The 13,780-nt window shown below is 40.0% G+C and overlaps 1 protein-coding gene across 1 annotated transcript in view; it reads left to right on the top strand.

Annotated features, from left to right (window-relative positions):
• The window catches only part of LOC145988686 (glutamate receptor ionotropic, kainate 2-like), a 202,025-nt gene that overhangs the window by 38,049 nt on the left and 150,196 nt on the right, over positions 1 to 13,780 (top strand). Inside the window, exon 2 of the mRNA XM_083123764.1 lies at positions 7,667 to 7,830. Coding sequence (XP_082979890.1) covers positions 7,749 to 7,830 — 82 coding nt within the window. The 5' untranslated portion in view covers positions 7,667 to 7,748. The remainder of the gene's footprint in view (positions 1 to 7,666; positions 7,831 to 13,780) is intronic.

Raw genomic sequence — 13,780 nt, 5'->3', positions numbered from 1 at the left:
CAAAAGGGGCACTTGCTCCCCTCAAAGTTTATGAAAATTACAAGTTAATGGTACTTTTGTTAACCTCCCGGAACTTGAGGAGCAATGTAACGAGTATTTGCTATGATTTTGCAAATTATAACCATATGAAAGGTGTACGAGTGAAAAGAAAGAAATTTGTAGTTCGTTTGCCACCAGATGGCTTTAATTTGAAAAAAAAGGGGCGTTGCTGAAATTCCGGAGGTCGGAGGAAAGCAAGCCTCGTGTGGGAACTTTACTTCCAACTGATTAGCAGAGGTTAAAACACGTTAAGTTGAGTTCTCTTTGAGTGTTGAAAGGGGTCATCTCCGAATGTAACAAAGTACAGGGAGTAGTTGTTTTGTAGTGGTTTAGTATTTTAAGTTTTTATGTAGAGTATTTAGTTGGGATTTTTAGTTATAGCACTGCACACTTTGTTCTATTCAGAGATAGGTCTTTTTGGGGGAAATTAATATTAAAATGAAATTACTATAATCTATTTTTCGTTAAATAACGTGTAAGGAAGTCTAAATTATGTAAAGATTTAATTGGATAATTTAATTTTCTTTATTATTTTTTGTATTTATATTCTGGGTTTATACTCTTATAATCATTATTTATGTAGTATAAAGCCCTTCAGGCATTTTGTTGTTAAATAAACCTCTATACTATCAAGCCTTTTATGTATAATTTATCTAAACCTACAATTTTACGGCTTAAGCCTTCCACTGCCATATCTTTATATGTCTGCTAGGTTGTTGCAAGCCTTGTGTCCTAATGAAGGACAATATTTCTTAGTGAATAATTGTAAAGGAAGAGCAATAAGAAGTGGTCATAAAATGTAACAGTTCGATTCTTCTCCCCCCACCTACAAGTTATGTCCCAAGTTGCTCCTATAGCTCTAAGAGCTGCATATTGCAACATGTCATGTAGGAATGTGAATGGTGCGAAGGAGATGTGATCAGCACCACGCTCTGGCCGCTTTTACCCTCCAGGCATCCATGCTTAGAGGCTGAGTGATCTGCAGAACCGTTCCATGCAGGGATTTTACTTCAAAATGTCCCACCTGAGATTACCCACTGCGGGATTCGAACCTGGGTCTCTCACGTGGCAATCAGACGCCCTACCGACCGCGCCTCTGATAAGTGATTAGAAACTCCAAGTACCGTATTCTCTTCTAGGGATGTTTCTAAAGTTGTGTTGCGACGTAATCTTTCGATTATAAAAGACATCCGTCCTGATTTCATTAATTGAGTAATCATGCCAACCGTAAAAGGTAAAGTGCTCCCCTGTGCATAGCACCACGCCATGAAGGCGTATAGGGGGGTGTGGGGGTAACGTCAAGTCATTAATTGTATTTTTTCTTATTTTAAATATTCTTATTATTGTGGCATATTCGTAGAACCGCGACGATGGTACTGAATGATGACTAGATTAAATTGATGAAGCGACACTCACTAATACACTCATGTCCAGTCCTGGATTCGAACCCGGGACCGTAGCGCGCTGTGCTATCCACTCCGCCACGAAGGTCGGTACAGCTGTAATGTCGTCAGAAAAATACAACCTTAGTGACAATGAAGTTCGACCAGTCACAAATATAGGAGTGCGTTGTGAAAGAAGGAGAACACATGCATATGCTGAACATATTTTATTCAGCAGGCTACATGGAACAAAGGAAAACATAAATTTCCGCTGCAACGCAGCAATGTATGATGTCCACACAAAATAAAACATTTTCGTCCATCTACACGTGACATTGAAGTTCGACCACTGTTAGAGGGGATCCTGTTTACCATGGTGTGATGCCGCCCCGTCGGCGAATAACTGTGGCAATGCGTCGGGGCATGCTGCGGACGAGTCGTTCAAGGTATTCCACATCGATGCGGTGCCATTCCTCCTGCAGGCAGGCGATAAGAGCAGCCACTGTCGTGGATCCCCTCTGTTGCACACGTCGCTTAAGAACACGCCACACATTCTCAATGGGCGAGAGGTCGGGACTCGATGGTGGCCATGGCAGACTTCGCACGTGATGGCGAGTCAACCATTGACCGTATGGAACAGGTGCCTTCGCACTGTGGGAAGATGCCGCTCCAGTATGCGTGTATAGGCGTGTGCATTCACAATGCCCTCACAGACGTGTAGTGGGCCAACCCCAGATGACGTCATGCATCCCCATACCATCACTGACGCAGGTTTCTGTACCTGTCGTGCATAACATTTTGCTTCATTCTGTTCCTTCTTCCGACAAATGACTGTTTTCCGTATTTTCCCGTACACAACATTGAAAATGGATTCGTCCGTCCACAGCCGAAATGTCCATCCCCGGTACATTCGTGCCCACCGTAGTCGATTGCCTTTGTTCAACCTGGAAAGGAAGGGTTTACGTTTCGCCTTGTACACTCGGTAACCGCATCGCTGTAGGTAACGGCGAATGGTTCTGGTTGACACTTCAATGTGAAAGCGTTCTCGAGTCCACAGTCGTAATTCGGCCACAGAAACATGATTGTTGGTCTGGATATAGCGCGTAAATATCCGTAGGTCACGCACGCTCAGCATGCGTTTTCGACCGGGGGCCTTACCTGGCTCTGTAGTACCCGTATTTTGGTGGTGTTTGATGAAGCAGTGGACGGTTGACTTGGGTAAGTTCAGTTGGCGCCCTATTTCCCGTTCACTGAGTCCATCCCGTTGCAACCCCACCACTCTTCTCCTCACGGTGTTGTCAATAGGTTTGCTCCTGGCCATGGTGATGACACTGCGGTTCCTCGGTGCACAGCACGCGCTTATATACGGCGGACTCCCTTATCGTGTCCGTAACGTCATGCTTCCGTCGAATGCGCCACTATCTGGAATTTTTCCGTATGGGTCTGGTGCCTGGTCGAAGTTCAATGTCACGCGTATTGTTCCCCGTTTTCGTTCTTTACGTGACCTTGGGTGCAACATGCTGGGATCACGATTCTTGCCTGCTCACACGCCTCCTCTTACACACATGCGTCACTTCTGCGGGTCACCCATTCCACCGCCTATGCCTCTGTGCATTTAATCACGTATTCCTTTCTGGTCGAACTTCATTGTCACCAAGGTTGTAAGTGAAGAGAACAGCGAAGAGCAAGTGAGAATATTTTGTGAAGAAGTGGTCATATTTATTATACCACTATGAAAGAATTTATTAATGTGTATTTGTGATAAAAAGGGTAACCAGATGAAGCCCCCCCCCGCCCCGTTCCTGCGTCTTTGTTACGTTGGGAGTACAGTCACCGACAATAAAAATAGGTCCCCTAGATCCTGAAATACTCGTTTCAATGCAAGGCATTATGCGTGTTGCCTCACTCTGCTGTGATACGTGGATTTTAATATCAAATTTTCAGTGGCAACTTCTACCAACGCCGCTGAGTTAGGCAACACACATTACTGTTTGCAGGGAAGCAAGTATTTCAGGAATTAAGTGTCCAATTTTTATTGCTGGTGTCTATACTTGAAATAAATAAAATTCAGTGCAGCTTACATGAAAAACACGATAATAGAAGCAAAAAAAGTCTCAGTAAACATGGGTCTGCAAACGAGCCGTTTTCGAGATAATCGCGAATGTGTGATCACAAGCCGCCACTGACTTCATTGTTTGTATACGTCGTACTAGTTGGTAAAATGCTAATAATGAGTGCGAATGTGTGGGCATTTTTTTTGGAAAACCTCTTGCACATGAGTGTAAGAATGTGTAGTAAAATACTCTTCAGCAATGCACACGCACTGCTTCAATGAATGTGCCATGCTGAATCAATTAATAACACAGGCACAGTAGCGGCGAAAGTGAGTGAAGAGAACTCAATGTAACCAGGGGCAGCCTAGGATTCTCTCGAGAGTCCAATTTCGGCACAAAATCTTGATTTACGATTTTTCACGTAAATGTATAGACACATGCTGCATGCGACTGCTGGCAATATTTCGACCTGCTAGTGTTGCCATATACGGAGATATGTCCAAAAAATGGCACTTTTCACTCCACCCATAAAATCGCCAGTCAAGAATTTATCAAAAGTTGCACATGACCAATATTGGTCGCAAATGACAGACTGACATAGCATCAGTCATCAAATGTCTAATTATGTCCCTTCGATAATTTCTTACATATTTTTCTTACTCAGAAGTTCATCTGAAAAAATTGAATGCTGCTTTCTGTCAGTTATTAATTTATATAATTTTCTCTACGGAGTAAACTGATAATTTTAATCATTGACAAATATCTCAATGGATGAGGCTGTATAATGCAGAAAACCCGGTGTAAATATCTCTTACGTTTTTCAGGATATATATTTCCAAAGTTTGGGTTGTGCGACTTTTGAAACACTGTATAAGATGCTGAGCATCACGGTATTCAAAACATCGCTAAATTATTTGAGAACTGGATTTACGTCATTCACATTATCTTGAAGAAAAACTCATGAATAAATGTAGAGTTAAGTAATAAAGTTCGCCCTCCTATCTACTCTTCTCGATATTTTCCTCCGAGGATCGATTCTAGAATATCCTCCTTTATTACGTTGACCTTCCCTTTACGAGCCCAAACTCTCGTGATATGAGCAGCCAAAGTTCTAGCTCACGCATCTCCGGACTTCCGGGGACTTGAAAAGCGCTGCCCCAAGCGACCTGTTGCTGTGTGCATGAAATCAGCGGAAATCGCTTGCTTTACTTGCTTCACAAGGCACTTGACGGAAAGCGTAAGGTAGATGCTTTGGCCACAAACACTCCCCCTACCCCCAACCCCCTCTCTCTCGCCAGTCAAATATGTAGCCTACCTCCATGGCGGAATGGTTAGCACAGCCAGCTACAACGCTAGGGGTTCCGGGTTCGAACCTCTGCCCGGCATGGGTGTTCTCTGTGAGTGCCATATCACCATTCATCCTCATCTTCGCGATTAGCCGAAAGTGGCAGAAAAGCGAAGTAAAATAGACTAAATCAATCAACCAGGAATCGAACACAGGACACATGGCAACATCTTTATGATTGATTTAGTTTATTTTACTTTACATTTATTCCACTTTTGTGTGTTTGTGTCTAGCTATGAGCCATTATTTGACCATGAATTACGATGTATTTCTATCCCAGCAAGCCTTGGGAAGTAGAAAGTGTCCCTTGTTTTCGGTGTATTGAGTAGGGGCAACTTTGTACCGACACGTGACCTGTTGTTTAACCAACCTGTCTTCAGTCGCATCCAGTGTGTAACAAGTCGCGAAAATAGGTTTGCTGAGATCCCTGAACCTGGCCTTCTAACCTAACAACGTAGACGTTATTAGAATTCTAATTGTGAAAATAATGCATGTTAGTTGGTTAGGAGGCTTAAGTTTGGTGCTACCGCCAAGTTTTAGCAACCGATTTTCGCGACGTGTTACACGCTGGACGCGACTGAAGACAAACCTGTTGTTGAACGTTGCAGATGAGGATGAAAACTACACTGATATTTGTAAAATGGGGATGACATCAAAACTTCCTGTCTGGGATTATTATTTTCTTCAAGATCTTTGTACACTACAATGTATGGTATTTGAAAATTCCATGGAAATAAAAATGGCTTTATTTTGCGATTTATTCGGATATACAAATATGCGTATGTTGCATGAATCTCGGAAGTGTCTATGGAATATCTTGCCCAACTTTGCGGAGCTCTGTTGCAGTTGGAATTTAATTAAAATGTGAGACTGTTATGGTTGCCGGCGAAAGAATTTGTAATAAAGAGTTGAAGGGTGAAATAAGATGAGTAGTAGTTGAACAGGAGGAATGAAACAGCTTCAGAAAAGTTGGAGCCTGGGGTAAGAGGAGACCTTGTGATCAAAATCTCCATGAAGGAAATCAGCAGCTGCTGCTGCTTGTGATAATAGTTTATTGTAAGTTCTGAACACAGTGTAAAACCTAAAACAGCACCATGTCAAGTAAAAATAACAACATTATACGGATATAATATGCAATATGTAAAATAATATAGTGAGAGTAACATATTTACATTTTAAGCTACAATTTTCAACAAGATCTTCTACTATATCTCTAATAGTAATACTTGTTTATTGATACTTCATGCTGAGCACGCCACCATGTCCAATTTCTACAATTAGTTCACAACGCACCATCCTTTAAATAATGTAAGAGTTTTTATTAGTTTACCACCATTGTTACTATATACTGAAATAAGTTATGTGTGTCTAGAGTGCGCGTCAAATCTTCTGCATATAGCGATAGCCAATAGCAGCGCACTGCAGCGATGCCATGTCGAAATCTCACACGGAAAAGAGACAGCGTGGTTGAGCGAAACGTCTTGTCATTGAACTAGGCAACGCCGCACGTCTGTGATTCGCTGGTGCTGTTCAGCCGTTCAAGGCCATATGCAGGAGATTTGACGCGCACTCTAGTGCTATATTTGGGAACCTTGTAAGCATAGCTCTCATGAAATGGTTACTGTTATTTTGTTACTCCTTCTTAAGTACAGTGTTTATATTACGTGATTCCATAAACCCTATTTCCAAGAGATCTCTGGTTCAAATCCATCAATCAGCTAGCCTGAAGTTTCCCATGCTTTTCTGTCATTCCGTGGTTGCTACGATAGTACTAATAACGAAGTCCATGGACGATTCCTCCTCTTCCCTTATTCCTTTCCATTCATCGTCCTCGTATTGTCCTGCCGAGATTAACCTAATTGGAAAAAATATCCAAACGGCAATAAAATCAAAGAACCAAATTAATCCGACTGTGAGTGAAAATTCCAGCAAACAAACTGTGATTTGACACAAGCAGCGGAATTTCCAGTTTTCACTCATTACTTTTATATGGAAATTGCATGTGGATTCAATAAACAAAGCAATTCCGGACGCTAGATCCAGTGGCGGAACGCACCGAGAGTATTTATGGTGGATGGTGGCCGCTTCTCATTCAACGCCCGCGGCTGTGGCTGCCGAGGTCGGGATTAGAGCTTGGATCGCTTCCAGCAGCCAAGAGCCTTCGCTGTCACCATTATTTAGCAACCTGGCCTCCTGCGTTTCGCTTTCATTGTGAACCAAGACAAGCGCCTTGTCTCCTTATTGATGTTCCGCCGAACGGAATTCTCTTCTGTATCAGATCTGCTGTAGATGAGCAATTCTTGCATTTCATAGCACGCGATGTATCGCCCAGTCAACAGCATAATTTCGGACATCCATGAAATAGTCATTGAACCCTTCGCATTTGGAGAAGTTTACAGAGAATGGATTGAGAGTATGTTTTCCGCAGTGCTTCATTTTGCCTATTATGCTGGTAAGCTCTGTTCTGCAGTCTGGTAACTAGGCGGGGACAAGGGGGCACTTCCAAGTCTGTAAAAAATTACATTTTTGGGATATTTCTTAAACGTTCATGATATCTGTCCCCCCCCCCCCTTAGTAAGGCCCAAAGTTACGCTGCTGTTTCTATCACACACACGCGCGCAATTGACTTTGTAACTGTGTTTTGTATTTCTGTCGAATTGTACAGTCACGTATAATTCTGGGTTGCAATGATTCCATTGAACGTCAATGGTATCGTTACAACCCAGAAATGTCCGTGACTGTACCAATCGAATTTTGCTGTGAACCATCACCGAATAATAGTAAACTTATTTTTCTCATAACTATGTTACGCTGTTCCTAAAATCTTTCCATGTTTCTCTTTACAGAATGTGCCTGTTTAATGCATCTTGGATTTTCTAAGTGTGGCAACTGAGGTATATTTCCATGTCCTCCTCGTGACACACCAATATGGCGCAATCAAGTGTGTTGCAGTTCATTTTCATCTCCACGCTCTTTACTCTTTCCACAGCGCTGACTGAAGTCAAGATCGGTGAGTAGAGACAGTAGAGAATGCTTGTAACAAGTGTATTCCGAAAATTAATACAACTGGAACATTATAGTTTCGTTCACTTTTCGAAAAAGTTAAATTTAAGTGTCAACACTTGGAAATTAGGTTTTCGTATGTTCGTTCATGTAGCCATAAAGTAAAAAATAAGCAATGCCTGGTTGGGATGAAATCTCTTCACAGCGCCCGAATATCAGTTATAAGCTTATACAATTGAAATAACAAATTATTATTATTAATTTGAATTATCCAAAAAATTCTCGCGTTATGCTCACATATACCAAATAAATAGTATACGTATGTATACTTTTCTATTGGTCGAAACTTGACTTGGTCTAACCACATTAAATTAGTAATACGTATATGCCAGAAAGCCTGTTCGTCTTTACATTTGTTATGCAAACTATAACATTTTCTTCCGACTAATATTAAAGAGCGTCTTGACGAAGATTATTCCACTCTCATTTTGATTGTTGCGAGAGTGTATATGCCGTTTGCAAATCAAAATAATTCAAGTCACGTTAAAATGGCATTTACTGGGACTGCATTTGTAGAAAACTTTAGATCTTCACATTTGATAGTTTTCGAGATGTCGAATGTCACTTTTGATCGATTGTTTTCTTTAACGGGCAGAGGGGGCCAGGTGACCATGTTGACATTTGCTACGTTGAGCTATGATGTGGTAGGTACATCAATTTATGTTTTATAACGCTTGAAGCTTCTGAGATATGGATAATTGACAGGAATAGACCAATAGATGGACAGACTGACAAATGGACACGCAGTTTGTGCTATTTGATACTCTAAAATGATTCGAATGGAGTTCAGTATAGAATTAATTGTTATAGTTGTAGAGCCGATCTTCGTAAGGTAATTTCCATGCTTTTCCTTCACAAATTATTGTAATAGTAAACATTTTATTTATGTTAAATTACTAACTTCAAATAGATAGTACCTTTTATCACTTCTCAGGAAGTAAAATGTATTCAGTTTCAGAGCAATAAGTGCGTACAGAGTGGTTAATAAATTATTGAGAACATTTGAAGAATGAATAAAAAAGAACAAAGTACCCCACGTTTAGTTTTTTTGTATTTAATGGACTATGCTGAAGAGTTTCATTTACAGCACGTACAATACTCCACCACTTTAAATAACCAATTCCCTGACCACTTCAATCTCCGACATAACATAACACCTCTGGATTTCTTTCTTTGGAGGTTTGTCAAAGACAAACGCAACTAATATTAGTGACATTGATGAACTAAAACGAAGAATCAGTATAAGTCACTGGCCAAACGCTGTGTAACACATAGCGTGAATCTGAATACCGCCTGGATATTTCACGTGCCACACATGGAGCTCATGTGAGAGTTATTTAAAGAGATGGGATGTTCTGTGTGTTGAGTAAAATTGTTCAACGTGGTTTATTAAAGACAAAAAAATTAATGTGGGTACTTTAGTTTGTCCTTTTAACGTAATTGAAATGTGCTCAATAATTTATAACCACCCTGTATATGTGCATGTACGTTCATAAATGACCGTGAATATATGCAGCTGCACACACGCGTTTCTTACGTTAAAATAGAATGTTCATAGTTTTATTCTAACTAACTAACTAACTCTCTAGCCTTCTTAAACCCGAAGGTTCATGGCTGCAGCAACACAGGCCTTCCATCTGTCCCTATCTTGAGCATAGTTTTATTCTCACATAAAAAAAGACAGTGCCGGTACGGTGTATCGTTGCATACCGCCAGAAATAAACGCTTTATACAAGCACGCACGCGTGCGCGCGCACACACACACACACATGCATATACATATAATATATGGAGCTTATGAGGAAATACTTTGGATAGTTTAAAACCTTTAGACCTCACGGATGCAGCGTCCCTTCAACGATTAATCGTTTAATTACGTTCACCCAACCACATGCCACTCTACTAAAAGCTTCTGTGGGGCTAATTACCGCTTAAAAAGGGCCACAAGTATAATTGGTGGGGAGGATGTTTTACGCTTGATTACCTTAAAAGATAGCTAATCTAAAATATCCGCACAAATGCCCTGGCGTATATATATATGTTGCATAGCGATAGAAAGGGGTGTTTTTGTTCGTTGAATTGAGACTCTGAGAGATTGAATGGGTGGTTCAGAGGCAGCGGCTGGCGTGAAACGCGGGGAGGTTTTAGTTTCGCGACGCTATCGCCTGATGATTAATAACCCTTTGACACCGCTGCGGAGCATCGTTACTGGCTTTGGGCGGTCACAACGAATGCTTTGTGGCAAGTGGCGGCGGCCGGCAGATTCACAGCGCCAAAGATTGATTGCGGGGTTGAATACGTCTGACACGGTCGCCTGCAAATAGAATTCTCTTCACGGGACGCCCGAAAGTATGTTAGGATATCGAGTGGGGAAAGAGAGGCAAGCACGTCAGCAACATGTTATTGATTATCTCTTTTCTTATAGAGCAAACAATACTGACACGTTTTCTTAAAGAAGTCGAAGCCACTTAATCGTTAAAAGTATTAAAAACATATTACGATTTCTCAAAGAACAAAGCAAAAACTTCCACTTCGATCAATCGGTGTCTATCCCACAACGATAGGTATCCTCTTCCATGGGCGCCGCCAGAAATTTTTGCAGGGGCCTCTGGCAAATGATAAAAGTTGAATAGCAGAAAAAATAATAAATATTATTACCACGGTTATAAATGTTGTTATACAATAATAAATGTTATAAAGTAACAAAAATAAATTTTATTCGAAATATTAATAATAATAATAATTATTATTATTATATAAATGGGGAGACTCGATCCACCAAACGAATGAATACCTGCACAACTATTTTCCATTTTTTATTTTGCATTTTATGCAGTTAGTATCTGAAATGCATTTTGATATTAACTTTTGCACGTCTCGTTCAAGAAAGGCTTTAAATGTTGGGGGGAATTTTTTGTCATAAAGTTTATATTAGAATTTTCAAAACTGCGGAACCATTATTATTTGGATGAAATTGTAGAATACGAGATCCTTGTTCCTGTATTTTTCACTCAATGTTTTCGATCCAATGCATTTTTACTTTCATTATTCTGTTCGAATACTAATTAAATTAACTTTATTTCTGTTTTTGACAATAAGAGTATAACAAATTTTCGGCTTTCTTGTATCTTGAAATGAACCGTTCGACCCCCCTTCCTCCCGACACCCATGCTCTCTTCTCATTAAACGCCGAACTTCTTGCTGCAGTGGTTATCACATCGATTTGCGACGCCAGGAATTCCGGGTTCGAATCCGGCATGGTGTTCTTTGTGAGTACCCCGTCATCAATTTCATCTTATCACTCATTATCGTCGTGATTATGCAAAAGTGGCAGAAAAGCGACGCTAAATAACAAAAAATATATCAAATTAGACCTACAGAAGTGTGAAAGTTGAATATATTATCAGAATAGATAGAATGGGAAAAAACGTGAAACGGAGAAAAAAAAACAGAGAAGTAGTTATCGATGGCTAAGTATTTCCATAAAGCCACGTAGTTAGCCGAATGGGCTAGATGATGAACCCACGCACTGGCTGTCCTGCCTTGAGTCCTGACCTGATCATGAGTGCTCCTTGGTTAGTGTCCTTTCATATATTTCATGTAATCCTCATTGTCGCCATTAGCCAAAAGTAACAGAATGTAAAATTAAAAACTGAAATAAATTAAATATTTGCATAGATGAAGCATCAGAAAAGCATGGACAGGAAAGGAAGAAATTGTGATAGCAGACCATGTCCCTCAAACCAATGAAATAGTGGATTAATTTATTGTCGGTTCCCTGAAAGTACAATCTTGGATATTATTGAAAATTCGGCCAGTTACGGACTTTGAAACCAACGTATTCTTTACAAATTTCCACTTGGCGAAAAATCTTTTTTCCGGTCAACAACGCCTTCAGTAAATGTAAAGTGAAAGTAGGCCCATTTCGGATACAAAATCGTATAAATAATTTACTTTCATACACAAAGTCAATAAAACAGAACAGGTTTGTATTTTTACTGCGTTTGGGATTTTTTTAAAAAAATCAAGATGACATTGTAGGGGTATGGGATTTGGATGGCCCGCGGTTTGAATATATTTTGGATGAAGTGTAATTGGTGACCGGGTGTCACCCGCCAGAATAAAGGTACTTACACTACTCTATAACAAAATGCAAAGAGATACACTATAGACCACATTGATTGATTGATTTTTTGTTTTACTTCGCTTTTTTGCCACTTTTGTCTAATGAGGATGAGTGATGATGTGATGGATTTGATGAAGGAACACTCGCAAAGAATACCCATGCTCAGGCCGGGATTCGAACCCGGAACTCCTGGCGTCGTTGCGCGTTCTGCCAACCATTCCGCTACGAAGGTGGGTGGCTATGGACCACAGTGAATGTTATACCCAAGATTCTGCAGGACGACTTTGAGGTTACCAGGGAAACATTCTTGGATTGATTAACCTTAGTCCGTAACGCATTACTTCTTTCATCGCAAAGGAAAGTGTAACTCTATGTAACTAATATTAAGAGAAAAGTATGGACAATAATGGAATTTTAAAAATAAATGTATTAGTTTTCTCCATAAGATTTTTAGAACTGACATGTTCTTCGGCGTGATGGGTTGGAGGTTATCACTAGGGAACGAAACTATAGGTAAATGAATGTTTTTTCTGATAGAGACCCTCATTTTTGCCAAAATTGTGATCATAGCCTTATATGTCAACATAGCAAATTTTATTTTAAATGAAAACACATATTTTCCAGTTTTCCGTATGTAAATACATATTTTGCGAATTTTCATTTTAAATACACAAAATCGCTCATTGACTTCAGCTACCTCGAAATCCTTGAAGGAAAAATGTTTATTCTCCTCACCTCTTTCATATCGAGAGTGTTAGGTTTGTTTTGTATTTGAACACGCTCGCTGGCAGACTTCTGGCGCCTCGCCTACGATCCTATTGGGGGGGAAATATTACCCCCACTGCATCTAACGCACAAGTGCTAATGATTAAATATACAGATATTTTTGTGAAAAACCAAGGTTTTCAAACTTTGTGCCAAATTGCACGTGTTTTGGAAGGTGAGGAAGAGGAAGCTTTGGAAAACTTCAGCGTTAGTGACATTTCGTGCTTCAAATATGCAAGAATTGTTTCTTGTGACGTGGAGCGATCTTTCTCACAATATAAGATGCTTTTTAGAGATAATGGTCACAGATTTACAATGGAGGATTTGGAAAAAAACTATGGTGATCCACTGCAACTCTTCCAAAAAATAGCTCACTAGGAGGTAAGCATTTAGAAACTGATTTCAGGTGTTTAAAATGCATGTAATATTTTGTTTTTCTTACCAAATGATTTTTATTTTTGTCACATATTTTCCTGTTTTTATCACATATTTTCAACATTTATGACACATAAAAAAATATTTCTGAGGTTTTTAGCACATAAAGTTCCGTTCCCTAGTTATCACTTCTGTGAATTGAAAATTAATATACAGTGAAAGATGAAACAAGGTTATTGAATTTGTTTTGTTGGGGCACCAAACCTTCTTGAGTTTGCTTCAAAGATATTGGTGTTTGCATAGTTGTAGGCCTCGAGCTCTGGTTTCTCAACTTTATCATATTCCATCGCTCTTCTGCATGCATTCTGCTTCTTTCAGATCCTTTTTCTGTCTCCCGAGAGTTGTCACTGACTTGATTGATTGCGAAGAGGCAGACGAGAGGTAGAGGGAGAGGGGGGGAGGGAGGAAGACTCACATTCTTCTTTTCCCCTAAAATCTTCCAGCTTTCTGATTTCTGAGAGAAGGCTCTCGTCTTGTTTCTTAACTTTTTGACGCATAAAGGAACCAACAGGGAGAGGAATGTGTGATAAATAGAAACAGTTTCAAATTACCTTGGGGTTCTATTAGATTA

Source organism: Lepisma saccharinum, chromosome 6 (assembly GCF_977018435.1).
Source record: "Lepisma saccharinum chromosome 6, izLepSacc3.1, whole genome shotgun sequence".
NCBI lineage: Eukaryota > Metazoa > Arthropoda > Insecta > Zygentoma > Lepismatidae > Lepisma > Lepisma saccharinum.
Note: the sequence above shows the minus strand (reverse complement) of the source record. Positions and strands in the feature narration are given on the sequence as shown.